This window comes from Aythya ferina (assembly GCF_964211825.1).
Source record: "Aythya ferina genome assembly, chromosome: 5".
Lineage (NCBI taxonomy): Eukaryota > Metazoa > Chordata > Aves > Anseriformes > Anatidae > Aythya > Aythya ferina.
In genome coordinates, this window is record NC_140301.1 from 48477001 (window position 1) to 48501152 (window position 24152).

The following is a 24152-nucleotide window of genomic DNA, read 5'->3' on the forward strand; positions in this document are numbered from 1 at the left end:
AGCTACTCACCTCACAGTGGTTGTCCAGCTTGGTCAGAGAGATATCCATGGACTGGTGCTGTTCTTTCAGCTCATCATAGCGAGCCTGCCAACGATTCAACTCTAGCTGAGAGTTGTTCAAGGAGGTTTTCAGCTCTTTAGTGTGTGAATGCAGCCCTTCATACTCTGCCTTTAGTTGGCTGTGCAAGAAATTCACCCTAAACACAAAAAAGCCAGCAGACTTATGAAGAACACTTCATACAAAGTACCTCACATTCAAAGACTACACTGTAAGTGTGCAGCTGTAACTGAATCAGACACTGAGTTCCAAAGACTCCTAAAAACATTTTTACTCTGAGCAAGTAATGAGATTTTATTGAAAAGTTGTAATAGAATTACAAAATATTTTAAATCTGCAATAGAATTAAAATAAAATAGATTAAAATAGATGAAAAATAAATCTGCTATTTCCTTGATGTGTAATGAACACATAATGAACTTCTGAAGCATGGTGCACTTAAAAGCATTTTGATACAAAGGCAGCTCTATTTGGCACAAATGAAGAAAACTAACACATTCCTTTTCTTGATTCATGAAATACGAGCAAGAATGTCTTATATGAGCATAAATATGACATCGTAATGTTGTAAATGAGACTACAGCATTCCTTTATACCTTTTGGTAAATCTAAAAATGTCTACTAATCATGAAGGCATAAAATTTTAAATATTCATAAACTAAAATGGTTAAGTTCTGTATCTGCTGACAGACCAGCTAAGCCTTACAGCTTTGCAAATAACATTTTGCAACATCTTTCCTTGTTTCTAGAGAAACTGGGTTGAAAACAGGAAGCTCAAGGAAACATGTTTGCAGAGCTCAGTGGTGTTCTAAGGTACAGTACAACTGGGACAGCATCTGAAACCTTTGTGACTGAACTGAACGTGAGATTTTTAAATGTGATTCCATCTGGCACTGTTTGAATTTGATACGTCTTTAACCCCTTATGCGTACCAAACTTTTTCTCAAAATACCTTTGTAGTATCAAAAATGTCTCTGAACCAATGGTAACGGCTAGAGCCAAGTAGGAATGTGAGGGTACATTTTGCTGTCACATTTTGTAAATTTGGGTGCTACCTCAATAAGGGGTTTTGGCATGAGTTAACAGTTACCAGCAATCATATGAACCACTAAGCATATTTTTAATATCAAAAAATAAATCTCTTTCAAATATTAACAAATAGCAGCTTTTTCTTGGCAGCAGAGTATAAGCAGCTACATCAACTCCTAGAACTAAAGCATACTGTGTAAAAGACATGATACAGTTTGTCTTGTGAGGAAAAAAAATGGGTAGGAACCATTTCACACAACTCTAGATATTACTGAGTTTTGTGTATTTGTCGTTCTACTTAAAGACAGGTATTGGAAATACCTCATCACAGGTATAAACACCTGTGAATGGGACCACAAGTGGGATCTTATTTTGAATAAGCAAAAGACTCAGGATCAGGCCATCAGTTAACAGTATTTGTTGACATTGTCCATGAAGGTGATAATCGAAAACAAGTTAAATAAAAATAAACAATATAGAAATAAGGAAACATTAACAGACACATTAATGAAGGTATTCTGGAGCTACAGCTAACACAGCAAAACAGCAGTGTATTTTGCAGAACTGACTTCTCATTTTTATATAAAAGGATTTAGCAAGGAAGCCATACCTGTCCAACTCCTCCCTCAGCTTCTGATTTTCCCCAGTGGTTATTGCATTTGATCTCCTCTCTTGTTGCAGAACCTCTCTCTCGTTTTTTAGGACTATTTCCAACTCTTCCAATTCTGCCTTGTGTTTCATTAAACTGTTGTATCTACAAAAGAGAAGTAGCATAATCTCTGCTCTGTTTTACACGTTTTTCTTCTTCTAGTTTAAGATTTTTGAGTAGGTGATACGACAAACAACATTTTTTCTTTTCTGTTTGGTTTTGTACAAATTTGTGTGGTCAAAGATTTACCACGACTGAAGAATTTCCCAGTATGCATGGAAACTCAGCTTAATCTACAAGTCTACCAGAAAGCTCTTGGAAAAAAAAATATATTTTTAAACAAATCAAAATGCAATTGTCAGAACCTTATTAATTTCCAGATCCTGACCATTTCATTAAAAGCATTCGAATCTCCAGGGTAAGCAGAAACTTCACCATTGAACTGGAATCCCACTCACAAATAACTGTCAGTGACAGCTTTCAAAACCATGACTGAAAAGCAGAAAGCATCAGCCAAAAAGCAAGAAGAAAGCAGGGAAATGAGTAACTTAATGCCTACTGGGTTATATGAATAGGTAGTAACATACTGCATAGGTAATCATCTCCTGCATACTCCAGACATGGTGAGGACGTATCAGCAAGAGGCGACAGCGGAACACCTTCAGGCAGAGGTTAAGCTACCTGCTTGAGTGACTCTGTGTGTTCACTTTTGAGAAATCCAAGAGCAAGATTGCTGATCATGTCCAGGCCACCACTCACAGGGCCTCCACTGTTATCCAGGTACATACAATTTATATAAAAAACCTTGAGAACAGGGAGGTATGCATGGAGAGGGCAGATGCCTTCAACTACATGTTAAATTTCCATCTCTGGACTACTGAACTAACTGTGGCACAGCACAGATCAGGTGGGCTCAGCCTCCTTGGAGCTGCGATGCTGCCTGCATTCAGAAAATGCTGCACAGAACAAGGTGGATTGAGACCACTTTATAAAAGAGCAATCTCTTCCCAGATTTTTTCCTGTGGTGGGTTCCTCTGTCAGGTTCTGTGCCCACGTGCACACACTAGCGAAAACCACTGGAAACACTGGTGCAGTGGAGTTAAACTCACCAGCACATTATTCTGTGAGCATGATAAGGAGATATTGCCCTGAAATACTCCTGGCAGATACACCTGCACCAGTCACAGAGAAGCATCATTTTGGGCAACTCTAAAACAGCAGCTGGGTGGAAGACACAGCAATGCTTGAACAAGCTAGAGTAAATAAGCATCACCTGCACTTGTCCAGTCAGCCACTGCTGACATCTCAGCAGAGATGAATGCAGAGCATGGCTGCTCTGCAGCCACTACAACTTAAAAACAAAAGCAGCAGACAGCACCAAACACGCTGACCCTTGCCAACTTGTTTTTCTTTCAGGCTACCATTCCCTTCATCCCAGGGTCAGATTACAGCCTGCCCCAAATTCCAGCCCATTAAAGGGCCACACAGCAAAGTACCTGTCTCCCAGACAAAAGCTGCTTTTTACTATTCATTCCCAGTGACAGCAGTGCAGTTTAATTAACCTTATTTATTTGTTCTTCCTTCATTCAGCTGCAGGATATTTCAAATTCAATGTCTGTACAACAAATGGAAGAACCTGAAAGCAGCAGATTTCACATCCAGCTCCAGAAGGATTTAAGAAACTGCGTGCCAATCCAGAGTCTTCGAAGACAAAATCCACTATCTCTTGGCAGAGATCACTGTGGTTGCCTCTGTAGAAACTGTGTTGTGAATTCTTTCACCATTTCCCTCTGATAGGGCTACTCTGTTCATTTTTATCCAAGCGGTCTGTTTTTAATGAGGGCTACTTAGAGGGAAGCAGTATACTGGTCCAGTTTTACCACCTTGGCCCACATCTACATGTTGCCTTTGAGCATGAGAGCTCCTGAGGTAGACTACAGCTGCTTCCCTAAATGCTAGGGACAGGTAAGAAACATGAGCCTGTCTGCAAAAATGCAAGTGGTTCTGCATCTCTGGAGTCCTAATGAAATCCCCAAGCAAAATGTATCTGTATTCCAGATTCAGTATGGAGTGTTTGAGCAGGATTTGTGCTACCTGACAAGCTTTACCACCAGGAAAGGTACACCAGCCTGTAGGCTATTCAACACTCACACTCCTGCCGTTTCTTTAAGCATCAGTCCCAGGCACATGGGAAGGTTTGTTAAAACATGTTCTTATACGTGCACTTTGGCTCTGACACAGTCCATTTCTGGACTTGAGAAATCATATTCCTCTTTAATCCTTTTGGTTTTCACTCTTTCAGCTGCTTTGTTTGCAAAAAATACTGTTGGTGGGTGTTTGTGACTGAGGAAACTTTTTAAAAAAACGCTCAGCTGTGATAAAAAAAACAAGTAGCAAGGGAAAGCCATAAATATAATTACCAGCCAGCATTGGTAACATAGCCCTGCAACACGTAACCTTGCACAGCAGGAATTCTGTTTTTCCAGTGAGATGAATTTTTCCAGTACCTCTGCAGGATTATAGAGCTCTCCAGAGTAAGCCACAAAGAAATGTTCAAGCATCTGCCAATCAATTGCAGTTAGTAAGTTATTACCTTCCCTTAGTAATGTACAATATGTAAAGCAATTTAAAAATATGCAGGCAAAAGAGTCCAGCCTTTCTGTGCTGGCTGAGACAGTCAGCCCAACATCGCAGTCAAGAAACTGCTATTAATGGTAAACGGTCCTAACATACTAACTCTCTTTTCCTTTCTAAGTCAAATCCACATATCTGTGGTTTGCTGGGCTAGGACAGGCCATTTCACACAACTCATTACTAAATCCACACTGCAGGGCTAGTATTATGCAGACACAGCCAACGGAGGTTTAATGAAGTTTGCTCAGGTGCAGAAAATATTCTGACTGTGGTTAGAATGCATCAGCACGACCTACACTAACCTCACTGACATTAGCCTACGCAGGGTTGGGAGTCCAAAAGCTAACTGAAGTTGCTTTTTTATGACATGAGGTGCAGTCCCAAGTCTGTGCAGGAGTGTAATTTTGCCTTAAGTAACAGAACCATGATTACAAGCAGTCACCAACTGAGGAAAACTAGTATCTTGGGGATGGGACAAGCAAAACCTCAGAGAACTTCAGTCTCTGACACTGCAAAAACAAACTTCTCAGCTGCACCGCACTAGGAAAATTTAGCAGGTAGTGCATTCTAGCTGAAGGTTAAATGTGAGAGGTTTCATCTTAGCAATTAAATGCTCCAGTGTGGCAGACAAAAGCAGTTTTCTCACAGCTGTTCTTCTAACTTCCTCCCCTCTGTCCCTTTCACCCAGATGAACTGCATATAGCACATTATTAAAAAAAAAAAAAAAAAAAAAAAAAAAAAAGGAAGAAGAAAAAAAGAAGCGTCTTGTCTCTTCTTCCTGACAGCCAAATGGAGACATGGAGACACAGGCTGTCCTTGGACAAATCACCTTGACAAGTATCTTTTGAGACTGACCTGCTGAGGAGGACACTGCACTCTTAAAACTGTCAAAATCAACCTGCTCTGAGTACACAAAAGGTCACCATCTGCTCCCCTGGGACATCTCTCGCTGACAGTCACATCTCAGTAACAAAGTCCAAACTGTTAACGTTTATGATGGTGATCTGACCACTTATCACTAGAGATAACCTGTTTTTAGAAAACCACTTTTTCCTTAGGTTGGAGGTGGTAATAGTCGGTACTCATCAATGAAAGAAGGATTCCAGTGAAATGCCTCTACACAATGCAGCACGACAATCTTAAGCAATGCCTGCATCAAAGAGATCCATTAATCAGCCTGAGAGACTTGGTAAGCAGCAACGAGGTCTGTGTAATCACTTACAGCTCACTTAGTTGACAGCCAAGCAGCTGTCCTGTCACACAGCCCTGATGGACACTTTAACCACAACAGGTTCACTTCTATACTTCATCAAAAATCTATTGCACATTATAGTGCCCACTCCTTTGTGCTTGAGAAAGAAACACTTAGCACCAGGTTTTCATCCACTCTCAAAGATCACCATTGACTTGCTATGAACCCAACTTGTGGTCTTGCACAGAAACTGAATCTCAATGCAGATATTTTGAGGGAGACCACTGATTTTTTTATTATTCTTATTTTTTTTTTTTTAAGTTTTAAAGTAGAGTGGCGTTCATGTTGTGGTACATTATTTATGTTGTTTAATCCATGAACAACTGTCAGAAAATAACAGTAACTAGTGACTAAATAATATACAAATTGTCTGATTTCACAATTCAACTGAAGGGCCTGAAGGAAAAGCTTTAGACTGTAAGAACAAGAGAAAAGAAATAATAATACACCACCCTCTCAGAACCAGCCCAATACAGCTTCCATCAGAGAGCCTCTTTTGTCATGAGGTTGAACGCACACACTATCCTCAATGATTTATACTGTTTGCCAAGAAGCTTGTACTTAGGTACTATTACCCAGCTGACTTACAGATCTCACTGTATGACTACACAAAATATCTCCTGGTAGAACACAAAAACCTTTTAAAGGCTGTATGTTATGATAATGTAGATCCTTAAATGTAGCAAAGGGATTTAAGTTACTTCTGACTAAGCATCCCCAAGACCCAAGCACATTCACTAAGTCATCTGTGGTCTGCTACCTTCAAAGGCCTGATATCCACAGCTTTTCAAATATTTTCATCTGATCTCCTAATGATGACAAGAACAAGACAACACTTTTTCAAAGGAACAACTTACTCTAACAAAACAGTAGTTTCTGTTTCTAATTAGAGACCAACACTTACGACTAACATCGTAACACAGGTACATTCCAGCTACACAACTGCACTGAACAGTGAGCATACCTCTCTCCGAGACCTTTGTGTTCCAGATCCAGGTTTTTGTGCAATGTTTTCAGACAGCTGTGCTGGTTTATCAGCATTTCATATTCTGTAGACTGCCGTTCATGCAATGAAGCAAGGTGTTCATGGTCTTGAAGCAATGATTCATATTCAGCTTTGAGCTGCTCCTTCTGCTTCAGCAGATTTTCATTCTCATTCTCCTTGGCTGTCTGCTGATTTTGGAGTAAAGTATTCTGGGCCATTAGTGAAGCACTCTGGGAGCTGAGGGTTGAATTTTCTACCTAAAGTTTCTCAAATAAAAATCAAACGTTACTTACACCTACTGGTACAAGCAACAGACACGTATAGTAGCACATTACACCTGCATACAGTTAATCAAGAATACATACATTGTTTTATAGAGTTAACACATTTATGGACACTTGGGCGTTATTTCAGTATTGCTTGTAGTATACACCATAGTGTGTGTGCCTGTGTGTATAAATATATATATATATATATATATATATATATATATATATAGTACGCAACATGTTAGCAGCAGTCTGATATATAACAAGATAACCTTCTAACTAGAACAACACTGTTATACTAGCAGAAGAACTTGAGGCTAAAGACCCAGATGAGCTGGAATACTTGCATCTTAACTGTATCTCTAACAATAAGGTACAAAAGCTCAAGTTACTCCACATTTACGTACCAGTAATGAAAATGTAATTTCACCCAAGCTCAACAAAATCAGCTGCACTGTTGTGTATGGGGGCAGCACTTCAGCACAAGCCTGATTTCAGTAGATAGGTGGGTGCACTGGTTTTATATGTCGCTTGTAAACTTCAGTTGCAAGTGAGAGCTAAGTAAAGACCAAGCACTCTGAGAACATGCAAGCTGAAAAGCTTGAAGAAAAAAGGGAAATCCACATAATATAAACATGAGAGCTAATCTTTAAAACTGTTCTCTTTCTCAAATTACATATTTTGTCTGAAAATCTGAAACTTGTGATCAGAACACATTCTTGCAATGCCTCTTTGGATATGACTTGTGTTCTCTTTCCATTTCTTCCAAGCTCTTTTATAGACACGGCATTAACAGAATAAACAGCATATATCTTATTTTAGGGTAGCTTCTGAAATAACACATCTAGATTTTGCTGCATCATTAATTAATTTTAAGAATTTCTTTTGAAATAACTAAATTTTTAATAAATAAAAGTCCATATAGTAGCTGTAGACTCAATGTCCCTCCTAGCTCGGAGAAATTTAGATCTCAATTTAAGCTCCACCTTATGGACCTCATCTTTACATTACTACATTAGCCTACCAATATAAATATTTTCTTGTCAGCTCTTATCTTCTCCATGCTACTAGAATGCAATCCAGTCTCCTGGCACAGGAGTACAAGGTTGTCCTGACCTGGAGTTTGGCTGTCTGCGTCTGCAAGGCAGTATTGTGTTCCTGAAGGAAGATGTTTTGCTTCTGTAGTGTCAGGATCTGATTGTTGAAGGAGACATTCTGTGTTTCCAAATGCTTCAGTTGTTCTTTAAGCAACTGTTTCTCAGTATGCAGAGCTGCATTCTGAAAGGGAGATTGGGATATGAAGAGGATAACAGGAAGAACTGAAACGGCTGTCCTGATCATTTATAGTCCTATCAAAGATGAGAATTAGTGACAATCATTCTGCAATAAATATAAAAAAGCAGACTCTTCCTAGTGTTAAATGGAGACAGAACAGACGATACACCCAGGATTTGTCCAAGTGGAAATATTATACAAGACATTAAAGTTCCACATAGCCCTGAGAGATACCAGAGGAATTTGTTAGGTGCTCCAGAAAACCCCACCAGATTCCTGTAAACTCAGAAAGCCAGGTCCCAACAACCCACTCATGGTCACAAGGGAAATCTGAGGGATAACAGGAAATAGAAGGCTTACATTCCTTTCCAGTTCAATTGCCCTGTCTTTCAGTTTCAGCAGCTCCATGGTAGCTTCTCGGTGTCCTGTTTCCAATTTCTCATTCATCTGGTGGTTGGGAATGAGTTTCTCTGTAGAATACCTCAGTGAATTCTGAGTATGCTGCCCATCCTGTTGAGTCTGTTTAAGCGCATCAAATTCCTTCTTTACCTGCATAAGCCAACAAGGAACAACCTTCACTACTGATTTAACAGTGGGATTTTACATGAATGAATGTAGGATGTGAAGTTCTTCTCTTTCACTGTAGCCACTTAAAGGGATTCAAGAATTGTTCCCCTCACTTCACAAACGGGGAAGCTGAGACACAGACAGGTAGAGAAATCAATGTCCATTAGCTTCCAGTCAGGTGCCTTTTGACTCATGCTCACTGTCACCTACAAAACAGGCTGGTTTTAGGTGGGAAGTTTAAAGCACAGTTAATGAAAGCATAGGCTGAGGAACATAAGGCAGAAAAACAACACTACGGTGATAAAGAAAAAACATGGAGAAACAGAGATCTGCAGGTGGTCCTTACCTTTAAAACTTCTGTCATAGACCCCAGCCCAGTAATTTTGCTGAAAGTTGTGCCATTATATTGAATGGGACAAGAGAAAGCAGCTAGGCCAAAAAGTTTTTTTTTGGGAAGTGTGCATATGTGGTGGGGGAAAAATGTACAGACAACTTGTTCTTGCTCAGTTATGAAATGCATGTGAATATGCAGAACAACTCTTACCATATTTAGATCATTCTGTAACTGCTGGTTCAAGTTCAGAGAGTCTTTCACTTGAGCTTCCAGCATTGCAATCTTTTCCTCTTTCACAGCTAGTGTTGTTTTTAGTGCTGATTCAGTTTTGCTCTCCAGAATCTTGTATTTCCTGAAAGACATGAGAATAGCTTTCCAATATCTACCACTGTGAAATGAGCCACCATCTATAAAGGAGACTTTGCCTTCATCCATTCCAAATACCATCATACGTTACATTGCATGTGTTTGCTTCAGGAACACGATTTCACCTACTGCTGCAGATCTCTGCTGATATATTATAGCTAGAGAAGCTGCTTTAGGAATTTGAATAGGGGTTACAACCAACATGGTCCTATAGAGATATCTAAGAGCTACATAACTTAACAATATTTTTTCTTCTATTTTTTCCCTTAATTACACTGCAGAAATTTCTTCTCATGTCTCTTTTTTACATTTTGGACAAGAAGAAAAGTCAGCAATAGTCCCTAAAGATTCCTGCAATATAGGTATGTTTCTCTATTTAGCTCTTACCCAAAAGACCTGTACACATGTCATTGGAGTTTCTTCATTCATGGCTCTAAGGCTTGCGATCAATAATTTCTTAGGCAACATCTATGTTTATATTAACAGGTGGTTGGATCACCAATTACTTGAAGTCATGACAAACACCAACTAATGGACAGTTACAACCATAGACTTGTTAGTGCTGGAAAAGACCTCCAAGATCATCTGGTCCAACCATCACCCTACTACCAATGTCACCCACTAAACCATGTCCCTAAGCACCAGGTCCTAACTTTCCTTAAACAACCCCAGGAATGGTGACTCCACCACTTCCCTGGGCAACCCATTCCAATGCCTGACTACTCTTAGACACTATTCTTACCTGTAAAGAGAATACCAGGAGGAATCTACGCATAGCTACCCAGCTGCTCTACAAGGGTACTGTGATAATACTGGAGATATGGAGACAGAATGACATTTCTTCCTTCCTACCAAGAAAAGGGTTGGCAAAGCTTGCAATGTACTGCCAAGCTTGCTACAGAAAAATATGCTTTATGTCCAAAATAAGTAAGGGTAACTGAAGTGAGACAGATGAGAATTGAATCAAAAGACAAAGGGCCTAAGAGTTTGGCCGAGGAAAAGCCTGCAGAGTCAAAAGAATGACAAGAAGAGCTCAGTTTCCTCACGTGTCATCATTGCCATTGTCATCTTGTAGCAGCAGATCTTTGCTCAATCCTATCTTCTCCAGTTCCTGGCTCAGTTTGTCCAGCTCACTAGACAACTGTTGACTCTTCAGCTTCTCCAGAACCAAATCCTGTAACAGGACTAAACGATTAGTTCCTCTGCAAAGGATAGTGATAATTATCTAGCACAATAGATTTTTTTTAAAGGATACTAAAAAGTCATTGGATAAAATCCTAGTCCCAAGAAGCTCAGTTAAAATTCTTCATCAGTGCCAGCTGTAGGCTGGATTAAACTGATTGCTTTTATTTATAGCTTACTCAGAATAAATCTGAAGAACGCTATCTTTGACCTTTGTCTCGCTCACTGTACTGAATTATTTCTGCCAACATGTGCATCCTGCCCATCTGCCAAAAAAAAAAAAAAAAAAAAAGGGACATGTACAGGACAGGAGACATCCTGCCCACCTGCCAGCTGATGGGATGTGTACAGGACAGGGAACACAGCACCAGCAGAGGGAGTTCCCACCTCTCCGAGTCCAGCCAGAAACTAGGATGAAAAGCCTTGCCAAAAGTCCAGCCTAGGCTGGCACACACACACACAGAAGTGACAGGACTTCAGTATGGAAATTTCTTGAGATAACATGGTTAAGATTCGTCACCAAGGGACTTACACATTTCCACTACTGACTCTGACTTTTTGACATATGGAAAATCACTGGCAAAATTATAAAACCATAATTATATTGCTGCATATGTGACAGGACAGCTCTGGAGACTACAGTTCTCCACTTGGTACTTACTCTCGTAAGTATGGGTGCATTCTGGTTTCATTTAGGTTTCTTAAAGAAACTTAAGCAGAACTAGAAAGAGAAGTCATATGGGAAGGGCATCTGACAGAGCCCTACAAGATGGTATGGGCAATGCTTTGCTTTTACGCCATAAAAGTGCTTTGTGTGGAAATAACCTTAAAAGACATAGTACCAGCCAACCTGTTTAAAAAGGACAGATCATTTTTGGTGCATTGCCAAGTTCCAATGTTACAGATGTTCAAAATTTTCTGAAATGCAAAGGTATCATGAAGATCTACACTGTTCATATTTCTGTTCAAAAGTTTTCTTAAACAAGGCATGGGGAAAGGACAACAAAATTACTGAAGCACTTCAAGTAAGAAAAGATAATCCTGAATATCAAACAGAAGCAAGAGCAAAACAAACAAAAAGGTAATACTAGAAATACAAAAAAAGTAAACAAACCGTAAGTAGTCAACAGTTCTGTGCTATCACAAATTTAGCCAACGTGTTTAAATGGCAAGGAAAAATGCTAAGGTCAATGTTAGTTTATAGTCTAAAAACAGGTCCCTTCTTGAATATCCATGAGCTCATTCTATAGAATCTGTAGAAGATAAGTCAGAAAAGGAGAAGATATGCTTATGCATGTGCTGCATCACTGGAAGTCTGCAGATGTCTGAGAAGGGAAAAATTAAAAAGATTTCTTCTCAGAAAAGCTATTATTCTATGTATTTTTAAGGAAAACTAGATAGAAACAACTTGCGACTGTTTAAAATACTTCTGATAACTTTTTTTTTCATCCTGGAAATTACACTACTGCTTCAAAAACTAAACGCAAAGGAAATCTCCAAGTAAGTAATTGCATTAACCTTACTAAACTTACTCATTTCACTGAGCTGCTGTAGCACTGACAATTTTCATTTGAACGTTCTTTCACAGGGAATCCCATTTCTGCTAGGACAGCAGCAGGCCATAAGAGAAAGCTGCAATAACCTGTATTGGCTCATAGGCCATCTACAAAGTGGCAGGCTCTGACACACGCACCATCAGTTTGTCAAGGTCCTAATGTGAACTGTGTGTTTTTTAAAAGATGACTACTAAGAAAATTGTGAATGCTGCATGCTGAAGTGGAGAGGGCTGCTGGAAGAGATCGCTACTGCTTAACAACAGAGCTGCTTAGGATGCTTTCACTCTGTAGGAAAATGTAAAGCAAAGCTCGGTACAGCTGTTACTGAAAAGGTCAGGTTGGTCACCTGGGACAGGTCTTGTCCCAGCTATGTCTGTTTTAGAATTGGGATGTTAATATGTCCTCAACAGGTGCTCTCATTTCTAAGTTTAAGAGTCCATCTCCCTTACCGGAAGCTCTCATGTAAGCAAACAATTTTGAAGTCAGAATTTGAGAAAGCATCGAAGTCATTGGTTACAGCTACAACATGGGAGCTGTGTTAACACCCTGTTCTGCATGAAGATGGATGTCATTTGGAGACACTGTTTGTGGACACAAAGTGGTACGTGGAAGTTTTTGGAAGGTTCCATGTTCCAAAGCAACACTATCCAGTGACGCCAAGTAAGGCTGTCAAGGAACAGTCATAGGACAGATGACTTTCTTTGCTACTTCACAGGGCTGAAAAAGAACAGAAGTGTACTGAAAACAGTAGTATTATTTTGCTTACCTCTCTCAATGTAGCTAGTGTTCTTTTATCAATTGTAGCTTGCTTTATGAGATCTTTATTGTCCTTTTCGAATTCTTTCAGCTTATTGGATGAATCTCTGAATCGAGCAATTTCCTTTTCTAGTGTCTTGTTTTCTTTCTCAGCAACTGCCAGCTTTACTGTACTGTCATCCAAAATGGCATCTTTCAGCTCCACTTGTTGCCAAAGCCGTTTTGTTTCTTTCTCCAGCATTTTTTTGTCCTTCTCAAGCTGAGATACTTCTTGTTCTAGGGTTTTGTTCTCCTTTTCTAACCTCTCTAGCCGTTTGGCAGAAATCTTTAGCTCCTCAAGGTTTCTCTGAAGGACCTGATTTTCATTCTCCATTCCCTGCACTTCTTTTTCTAGCTCCTGGATCTTTTTGTTGCTGTTCTCCAGCATTTGCTGAAGTCTCTGATTTTCAGAGTTGATACTCTGGTAGCTTAGCTCCAGCCTCTCCGACTTCTTGCTCAACGCTTTTAACATTTCTACATTCTTCCTTAAGTCCTCTTTCTCCCTCTGCAAATCTTTATTTTCTGCCTCTATTTGTGCCATTTTTGTGCTGGTAAATCTCATTGTCTCCACCACTCTCCTAAGCTCCAGATTTTCTTCATCTAATTGCTTGTTATCCCTTTCCAAGTCCCCAAGACGGATAGAAAGATTCTGTAACGTGTCCAGTGATTTTCTTAGTTTCCTATTTTCCACTTCCAGATTCCCATTTTCCTGCTCAAGAACTTCGACTTTCTCTGTCACTATTTTCATTGCTGCTGCCTTCTTTGTGAGTTGCTCATTCTCCCTCTCCAGACGATGGAGCTCTTTTTCCATTTCTTCCACTCTTTCCACTTTTTCTTTAACCTGGTCCAAATCCTTCTGCAATTGTTTCTTCTCAAATTCCAACTTGTTCAGTTTGGTACTAGTTTCTGTAACCGTTTCATGGAGGATCTTGTTTTCTTTTTCAATATCTTTCACTCTTGCCTCACTGCTTACTTGAGATCTTTGTCTCAGAGATGACACCACTTGATTAAGGTGATCATTTTCTTGTTTAAGGTCCTTTATCTACATAAAGGATAAAAAAAACCACAAATGCTACTCATCCACCTTACAACATACACTATAATTTAGTCTTGATTAACAAAAGCATCTCTTTAACACAAGAAAAATTTCAGAACAGTTTTCCCTGATTACCAACAATCCAAACTAATGAAAAAATTGTTACCTCTTGTATCTTGGTACTCTAATGAACTAAAAATTGGTTTTGTATTCTTCCTACTAGGCAAGATCTAAGCAGAGATAAAAAGTGGACAATAGACTTTCAGAGAACACCTCAGAGAGGATGTTTCATTATGAATCATTCCTAATAAATGTTACCTTTCTGTTTAGGTTTACATTCCTGTCTCTGGGATCTGAAGACACAAATTTTCCCTGATAACACTTCAGAACCCCAGAAGTTTTTCTTCTAGCAGTTATAGATCTCATTAAAGATACACTTTCTGTAAAAGCAGTACATTTACCTCCTGGCCAAATTCCAGATGAAGAAATTGCAATTTAGACTGCAATTTGCATCTGATTTTTATCTAAACAACATCCCCAAAAATGAAGCAGGAGTTGAGCCTGAAAACTCAGAATCTGCCTTTTTCCAGTGACTGACTTCTGTTTTTACTTCTTGCCCTACCTGTGAATCATTCATCAACTGCAAACTCAAAGAGTTCGTATGTACTCTGAAATGTATGACTTTGTTGGTAAAGTGCACTTTCCCAGGTAGAAGCCTGTGTAAGAATGCTTCAGGATGAAAAGCACTACATAAAACATTTTGTATTTAACCTCCATCCCACAAATCTTGGAGTAAATTCCAATAAATATTGAAAATACACATCCCAGCCACCAACGATCTGTATATGCATTTTCTTTAGCCATTGGTCTACTTAATGCAGATGATACTTTGCATGAACCTATAACAGAGTAGTTTCAAAGCATTGCACATGAACTGCAACACAATATTAAAAGCTGAAGGACATTTAAAATATCGGTCCAGAAAATGTAAATATTTTCCCAGCATCTTTTTAAAATAGACTAAGTGGTCTTAAAAAAAAAAAAAAAAAAAAAAAGCATTCAGGACATCCAACTGGTGGCAGATTCTTCTGCAATAAAACAGGATTTTATTTGCACATCCTAAAATCAGTCAGTGCCTGTTTAGTAGCACCCAGGGCTTTTTTTTTCTCAAAGAAGAAGAGATCTGCTCTTACAACCAACAGCCTGAAGATGCCCTTATGGCAACAGAAGTAGTAGCTACCAAAACATATTGGGCTTTTTTGCACAAAGAAACATTTTACCTACATTTGAACAAGTTGAGCCTACATGTAATAGCTCTCAAATTGCCCTGTATCCCTGAGAGAACCAGAGGCTCTAAATGGCATCAGCAAATTACCACTACTGAGCATATACTTTTAGATTACATTCGTAAAGTTTCCACCTGTCTGTCTTTGTCGGCTTTTAGTGTCTCCATGACAACTTGTAGCTGTTCTTTCTCTTTTATCAATTCTTCACTCAAGGTTTCCAGATCTTGATTACTTTGCTTCTCTTTTTCAATTTGATTTTGTAACTTCTCAATCTGTGTGGAGAGAACACACAAAAATATATCAGTCACAGCTTGATACAATGACAGTTCACACTTTAAAGTATTCTGAAGAAGTGAAAGGAATGAAATGAGGACTATGGCTGACGGATACAAATCTTCTGCTGCTTGCCAGTCTTAAGAGGGTGAAAGGGACTGCTGAATTTTCTCACAGTAAGGTACAGCAGTGGAAAACAATTCACCTGCCTGAGCGCACTGTTTTGCTCCTGTCAGTGGCTACAGTTTCTGGTGCTCACCTCTCTGAGTGACTTGTCTTCTCCATCACTGATGGCCTTACTCAAACAGTGGACACTGTTATTACAGCAATTCACTGAGCAACAGGATTTAAACAGTCGAGAACAGAGGAAAAGCATTGAAGTTTCCAAGTTTACCTTCCCTCTCCCAGTGGTCTGTCAGTCCCATTTTCCCAGCAGGTGACAATGCTGTATTTCAATGATCTGTGAATAAGGGCCCTACAACGAATGATGGCTTCCTAGTCCCTCACTTTGAAAGCTGTACAAATAATGAACTGAGCACAGCGAAGTAGTACCACTTTAGTATTTAGAAGCAAGAGATTCCGAGAGGTAGGCTGCCCATTTCAGGAAATACTCCTTCTTATCCTTGTAAAGTGCTGTGAAAACCTTCAGCTGTGCATAAATATTGGCTTTTATTTTGTGTGTGTTGGTATTATAAACTTTGCCAACAGTGAAAATGTCAATGAAAAAGGTATTAACAATAATTCTCACAAGTGGGAAATAGCTAGAGGCTGGGCTCTGCCTATATCAACATGTGCCTCATTACAGGAAGTGTTTAAACAAGCAGGGGCCGCTCAGATTGAAGATAAGAATGGCTTAACATTTAGAAATGTGACCGTGTTAAGGTTCATTGGTCTCAAAGGAGCTGTTCCGAGAAGGCTGGAACATAAACTCAGTAATTCAGCAATAGCTGGTCTTCATTAGCACCTCCTAGAATACTGGAGACAAGCAAGAAACTACCGTTTACAACTTGTTTCAGTCCAAGGAGTTAGAAGTGCAGGGAAAACAAATACTTGGGCTGCTACTAGACTGTGCCCAAGAAAATGATTTTCTGTTAGGAGTTTCTCAAAAAACATTGAGAGAAAGAAATAAACAGATGTAGAGGACTTTTCCTTCATATCATCTCCCCCTGTACTATTTAAATAATCTAGTTTGGCAACGTGATCCTTGCAAGCAGTAGATAGCAAAGCATACTCTGGTAACAGTTCTTGAAACTCTTGGACAGCGGATGAAATCTGACTCTTAAATGACTTAACTGTCTTAAATGACTTTACTATGTGTATCTCAGGAAAGTTGATTTAAAAAAAATACACATACATGCATAAAGGCACACTAAATTGAGAAAATCACTCTCTCTTGCTCTGTGTGAACTCCAGAATGAAATCAGAGTTCATACGAAGTGTCTTTAACAGTCCTTGAGAACTGTTGCCCTCTCCTCTGCCTACTGCAGAGTAACCACTCTGTCATTAGTCACAGAGACTTCCCCCATGGGCAGCCATACCCTCTAATTAAGACAATACACGTCAGAGAAATACAGAAGTATAGTGGAGCAAACAAATATTTAAAAATGCAAATGCAAACAAACACCTCAAATCAGGATTATTTTTACTTATGTATCAGGTTTCTGCACACTGAGACATAACTGCATGTCTCCCAGAGTACAGAATAATACTGTGGGTTTTTTTTCCAAAGCTTCTTGAATGGGAGATGTGAAGCTAGTCAGCAACTTGAGTGGCCTGTGGTATTGAGTCAGAACTTACAGACTTAAGTCAGCTCCCATCATACTCTTTGTCTCTCTAGTAGAGCTTGATTTACACCCTTCCACACATTTCAGCTGCTCTCGATAGCAGTATTTTTAACTGCCATTTTCTCTCATTGGTCTGATGCGTACAGCGGCCCCTTCGCACCTCACAGGCATTCCCCACTACTGGGTGTTGTCTTATTTAACTACCAGCCGTGTAGATGACCCTCCCATGTCAATGCATTCATCATCACTGAAAACATCAGACTAATGCTGGAATCACAACTGTTGGCACCAAAACAGTGCCATAACTGGAGGTGCCCACAGGAATGTGCCTGAGGCAAAGCCAAAGGTTGACCACAGCTGTTTAAATTACTTAAATTACTGTATACCACAGGTATCTGCTGACTGCTTTATATTTCTTGATCTCAAATATTAAGCATGTAAATTAGAGCTGGAGTGAATTATTCATATACAACAGGTCATAAATGGGAGTGTGGAAGGAGGAGTACACTGAACTGAATTCCTGCATTTTTCTTTGTGCACAGAAGAAAGGCAAGAAGCAGAACTGGTCTCTCAACTTGGTGGCAAAAGAATCTCTCCAGGAGATGGATTGATTCAGTGACGGATCCCTGTTCTCCTTGGCAGAGAATCTGACACTCTTCTAGTTTTGATCTAGTAATCCATGACCAGCATTTCATATAAATATTCTTTCTCCCCTTGCCCTGGTAAAGCGTTCTCTTGCCCCATAAGCAGGCCAGAGAGGACTGGAATCCTTGTATTGATGTCATACACACAGGACACAGCAGCAATGGGGGAGAGATAAATGGGGTTTATATCCTGGGTGATTTAGGAAAGGTAGGAATGTGGAAAAAGTTGACAAGGAAATTATTCAGAATAGCAAGCATCCTTTCCCTGCTGGCATTTGGCTTGATTCATCGGAATTCAGAATGCAAGTCAACAGCCAGACAACAACGGAGCTAGCAGTTGGAGGTGAACCAAGCACTGTGTTTCACAGAGACATGGGCTTTTGAATTAACTGTAGTAAGTTAATAACAGAGTGTAACACAGACATATATATATATAAATATGTTTAAAAAGTGACAACATGCATATTTGTTACCAGTGATTAAAAGCAGCCAGATCTTTGCAGAGAATGAGAATATATAAGAGCCAAAAGGACAAGACAAGGAGAAAGAACTGATGCAGGACTACTGGCAGAAAATAAGACTTCTTTAAAAATATACTAAGTTGATTTCACCTGTGTGTTTTATTTGACTTGCATAGAAATATTAAAACTTTCAAACGAACAAAATAATTTCAGTGTGGCCAGGGCTTTCTCACCTGGTAGAGCAAGCGCTACTGACTGCCGTAAGACAACAAAAGGGACAAAATCGACAGTACCATCTGACTGGAAAATGAGTACTGCTTATATGAAATAGGAAGAATCACTTTTGCTTACAATGATGTACTTAAGTAATGAAGTAGAAGTTGATAGAATATACCACCTTTAGAATAAGATTAACTAGAAGGGCCCCAAAACATCCACAGTCTTACTGAAGAACATTGGTGAATTCCCTCCAATCCTTCATCATTCAGGAATGCTGTAAAGCTCTGCACACACTGTGTTCAAAAACCCAAGAGCTCTGTTTGTTCCTGTGAACAAGGATTACCTTTTTGCTAAGCTGTTGATTTTCCTTTTCCAGTTCCACAAACTTTAGACTGCTCTCTCTGGAGGTCAAGGAGGCATCTCTCAGCTCCTGGATTGTGTTCTGCAAGCTCTGATTATCCTTCTCTAGCTTCAGTATGCGACTCGAAGCACATTCATTCAACTCAAACACAAAAGACTTTCTAGCTGTTGAAACATGAGAATCAGAAGGTGGCTCTAATCAATTCACAAATATGTTCTTTTCCAGGTCCTTAAGATTCACTTTTATGAAGATAATTGCAGTTAGATCCTTATCGTTTCAGCTTGACTGTTAAGTAAACACTTTATTTAAAATAGAACTCCTTTCTACAGATAATAATTAAAACATTTAATAAATAGGGAAGTAGCTGAACAGATAACCATCTTAAAAGCTACTTACTTTCCTAACTCTCCTGAAGCCACTTTAAACATGCTAGCTGCATATTTTATTTTAATAGCAAAATAGACTTTGATAGCCTTTCATACTTCCACAAGAGGAAATAAATCAAGGCAGAAAGTAAAACACTAAGAATTATTTGTGAAAACACAAAGGATGATGCAGTTCCTAAAGCTAGTGAAAACTTAAGTAAAACTGAACATCTGATTACTCAAATTTATTCCTTTGTCTTCATTTAAACTGTTCTGGTACACAAAGACAAATACGCAGAATCAGGTGACTAATTAATCAATAAAATCTGTACACTGGACTGCATGAAATATTTTGTATTTCCCAAGTTCCCCTTAGCATTGTTGTTTAGGCTGGTATTATAAACAGAATGAATGTTAGACATGGAAAACAATGATAAGGCCTGACTAGTGAAGTGAGCATTAGTTACATTTGTGGTAGTTACAGAAATCAAATCAACCATTCAAAAAAAATAATCAGCCAGTTATTCTACCCATACACATTTTTCAGTACCTAGTAAAAATAAATGACTTCAGCATCCACTACTTCCTGGAACTTAAAGACCAGCTAATTGTCTGTGCTAATTGTACTAAAGAATACTAAAGATCACAGACTCCCTCACAGCCATTCAGTTAAAAACATCCCATGTTCAGTATGGCATTTCTGCTGTGTCATTTACAAACCTTGCTTTTTAATATATATATTTTTTTATATTTTAACTTAAAGTCACTCTTCCAGTGACAAACAAAATAAAAGACATTTTAATGTTTTTGTAAGAAAGCAAAAGAAGCTAGGAGAAATGCATTTTATAAGTTCCCCCAAACTATGTTCAAAGTCAGGTGGCTCAGCAAGGGAACTTGTCAAAATGAACCACCCATCTTGGAGTCTCTTGTTCCCTTTGCAATCAAGTAACCTCTCTACTCTTTCACAGACCATAAACAGAAGCACAACAGCAGCTACATCAGCTGGTACTCACTATCTGCAAGATCTGTGCTTTTAGACAGCTGTTCTAGTTCCCAGCCTAGGTGTGCAGATTCGTTCATGCTCTGTTTCTGAGCAATCTCCAAGACCATGTTCTCTTCTAGAAGTTCTTCAATTCTCTTCTTGTCTGTGTCCCGATCCTGTGCAAGACACACATGAATGAAAACTGGTAAGAAAACAGGAGTGGTAAGATTGGCTGGCTTCAAGATGTATCCTGAGCTAAGCTCTTCAAAATGCATCGGCACTCTGGAGACACTGAAAATATAACCTTGAATTCTACTGAGCTTCTTCGACTCATATTAAATGTGGATCCAGTCATATGGATCAGCAAGTAGGTATCTGGCCTCATAATTTGGAGTATTTCAATCATCCAGAAAACAAATCCAGAAAATGAGGCTACCATTGCTTCCAATAATTATTTTGGTCATTTACGTTTGTGAGACCTGAAGCCATACTTCAAGGGTCTCAAATTTTGAGAAAATATTACCCAAAATTTCATCAAGTCACCCAGAGAAGCAGCATGCAAAATCACCAGCCACTTTGGAAATGCTGAAGCTTCATGTTACCCTTTATTTGGAAGTCAATAAACACAGCACCTTCAATGTCTTTATTTCCAATATACCCTGTTTTTATACAGTTAAACCCACAATAATTCAAAACATAGTGGCAAAAGGCGAACTGTAAAGTAAAATACAAGAGAGAGATGAAAAAGTATTTTTATTATTAGTGGGATTATAAAATCTAACATTTCTTGTTTGTACACAATTTGCCACTTCTTAGATCTGCTTGTCTAGACCATGTCTCTAATTTATGTCATAGAAAAAATTCCAAAATTTTGTTTCTCATCACAGCAGCAATGGATTCTTAAAATTGCTGTGATTGCTGTGGGTTTTGTTTCCAGCAAAAAAAGATCAATTGCTGCAGTAGATTTAATTTTCTGTATCTAACAGATTTCTACTTAACTGACAGATACTAACATCTACTTTATCAGTATATATGATAGCAATCTCCATTTTAAAATTGTGATATATCTCCTTGCACGAAATCAGATTTGTCAAACTGTCTCACACCGTAGCACTGGCAATATTTAAACTGTTAATGTTATAATATTTTAAGAATGCACGTACACAAAGTTCAAACTACAGACATCTTTAACAGCACTGTTGATTTATCTGCCTGTCTCCACTGATTTCTCAGGCATCAACTTGGGGGACGTAGCATAAAAACAGAACTTTGAAAAAATAGCACAATGAAAAAAAGAGGGCATACCAGCTCTACATCATGAAGTTTAGATTTCAACTGCAAATTCTCCTTCTCTAATTCATGCAATTTATCACCACGAGCTCTTGCCATTGTCAGCTGTTCTTCTAGCATGGCCTTTGTTTCAATTAATATGATGTTGTCCTCTCTTAACTCCTAGAGAGAAAAAGTAACATTGTTAATCTCTTTACATTAAGTGACTTTCAAAAGACCAAGTGACTTTCATAAATTGACATTGTAAAATACAGGAAAAAAAAGACTTTTTTCTTTGTTTAATAAAAATGACTTAACCTGATATTTTAATGGGAGATGATTCCATGTTTAATTATCCGCGAGTGACTAATGAAAGTAAATTTAATGCTTTCCTTACTGTTCTTTCCTGAATTTTAGATACTAACAGAGTTCCTTTTTCTTTTTACAGGGCTAGATCAAGAGGTGCATCAAAAAGACAGAAGACAGAAGAATTGTTCAGATCAGTTACACTGTCATAATGCCACTTCCCTACCCAACTCACTGCAATCCCTGACTCAGTTTTCCCAGTTACAAATGACATTACATTTATTTTAAATAAATGCTACAGTGTGTTCAAAGCATGTTGGGGAGCACTATCTATCAGTATCACTATGTCCTTATCTCTGTTTCAGTACACTTACATGTAAACGTCTGTTCAACAAAGTTTCTCTCACGAACAGAATTTCAAATCAGTTAAACAAAAGTTGTTTTACACTTATCACTTAACATCCCCCACCCTGCCTTCCCAAATAAACACACGAGTATTGCCGTGTCATTTACCACTGAAGCTGTTGGATCTCTTTACTGAATAGAAGTTTAACTCTGCTGCAGCCACAGCATTAGAAACAATTATAGAGCACTCTTAGCAAAACAACAGATGAAGATCTGTGCATTCAAATATCTTAGCTCCAGAAATAAGAAATGTCCAAAGCATAAAATCTGGCCAGTGTCCTTGCTCATGTTTTAAACACATTTATTAAATTATATGTTATTTCAAGTTATAATGCACCTCACTGCTTTTACTCTTTATGATACTTACATAAGCCTTGAATCATAAATACTATTTTCTGTGGCAGGAACACATCAGCATGTAAAAGATTAAATGGGTACAGGAAGGATTTTTGCCCAGAAGCGTTACAATAGGGTTTGAGGCAGACCATTCAATTTCTAAAGACATTTTCTTTCGCCCTTTGTTCCCTTCCTCCACTCCCTTCCTCTGCTTCAATTAAACATGCAAGACGACAAAATGTTTACGCAGGCAGGATGAAATGCTTATGGCTTGACAAGTTTATTCCTGGACAACAGTCTTCAAAATGTAAAGTCTCTGCTGACATCAGTGTTCATGTCTGCTCTCTCAGACCACAAACATCCAAACCAAGTAGATGCCTGAAAGATCACCAGGCATGAGCAAATTGCTTTCACTGCTTAACCAGCAACAACCTTCACGTTTTTGGGGGGTAGAATCATACTTAAAAAGCCTCATGTGGCTCAGCTATCTTAAAAAAAAAAAAAAAAAAAAAAAAAAAAAGGCTGCAAAGCACAAGTTAAGACTGTCTAGTGACAGTTACTCCCCTTGCCTCCTGATACTAGAGGGAAAACATGATTTAAGAGCCTTATATAGCAATCTCAGTTGTTTCCTGCATCTTCACTGTAGATGGCATAGTATGGAAGTCTACCGTATGCATACCACATTGCCCTTGATCTCTCCCTGGGTCAGCTATAAACTTGCAAAATACAAGTAGAATAATTTCCTCACTACAGCAGCATTAAGAAGGACAAGTCTGTTAGTGCTTTTGAAGCGGTTCAACTACCACAATTAAAATGTCTGAGTCTGCAACTAACTAAAATAATAATAATGAAATACTAATTTTACAAAAACAACATTTAGGGCCAAGTCTGATCTAACCAAGCCACTTCAGGGTGGGTGAAAAGGCTGACACAGATGACAGACCAGAGGAAGTACACAACACAAAATGTGCTGAATGTCATTTAATCTGCTGGAATGTCCGTAACGAAATGGCAACACCACCAGTTCACTTTGCTAGATTGTCACACTCAATCTTGACCACAACCCTGAGCAGGAAGGTTGAGTCTGACCTCAAAAACACAGCCTCAGAACTATGCCCAAAACAGCTTACCAAGCAGGAACTAGTTATTTCAGAGTCTCATGAAGAGTCAAGCTATCTTCCAAGTACACACACGCATCCAGGCTCTGGTACAAACCACACAGCACTGGGAGCTGCAATATACGGAAGACAAGCACTTTCCATTGAGTGCCCAGGAGGGGTGGACACGTCAGTTCAAAGCAGTTCTGATGAAATCTTAAATTAATAACCTGGTGGGAATGCCTGCTATGGTAAGGTCAACATTGCTCACTGGTATACCCGTGATCTGAGGTTGCCTTAACATTGGAAAGTTCATATAATTTAAATAATTACTCCATGGGATCTTCGTAGAGTTCCATCTCAAAGCCTGGAAGGCA

The 24152-nt window shown here is 38.9% G+C and overlaps 1 protein-coding gene across 2 annotated transcripts in view; it reads right to left on the reverse strand.

Moving 5' to 3' along the window:
* Positions 1-24152, reverse strand: part of CCDC88C (coiled-coil domain containing 88C) — a 91679-nt gene that overhangs the window by 13846 nt on the left and 53681 nt on the right. For both annotated transcript variants that reach the window (XM_084522253.1, XM_084522252.1), the window contains exons 11-22: positions 21668-21814; positions 20394-20538; positions 18998-19179; positions 15408-15545; positions 12923-13993; positions 10465-10592; positions 9263-9404; positions 8512-8700; positions 7993-8154; positions 6587-6864; positions 1698-1841; positions 11-197 (exon numbers count right to left, since the gene is read on the reverse strand). In XM_084522253.1, the coding sequence (XP_084378379.1) occupies positions 11-197; positions 1698-1841; positions 6587-6864; positions 7993-8154; positions 8512-8700; positions 9263-9404; positions 10465-10592; positions 12923-13993; positions 15408-15545; positions 18998-19179; positions 20394-20538; positions 21668-21814 (2913 nt within the window). The remainder of the gene's footprint in view (positions 1-10; positions 198-1697; positions 1842-6586; positions 6865-7992; positions 8155-8511; positions 8701-9262; positions 9405-10464; positions 10593-12922; positions 13994-15407; positions 15546-18997; positions 19180-20393; positions 20539-21667; positions 21815-24152) is intronic.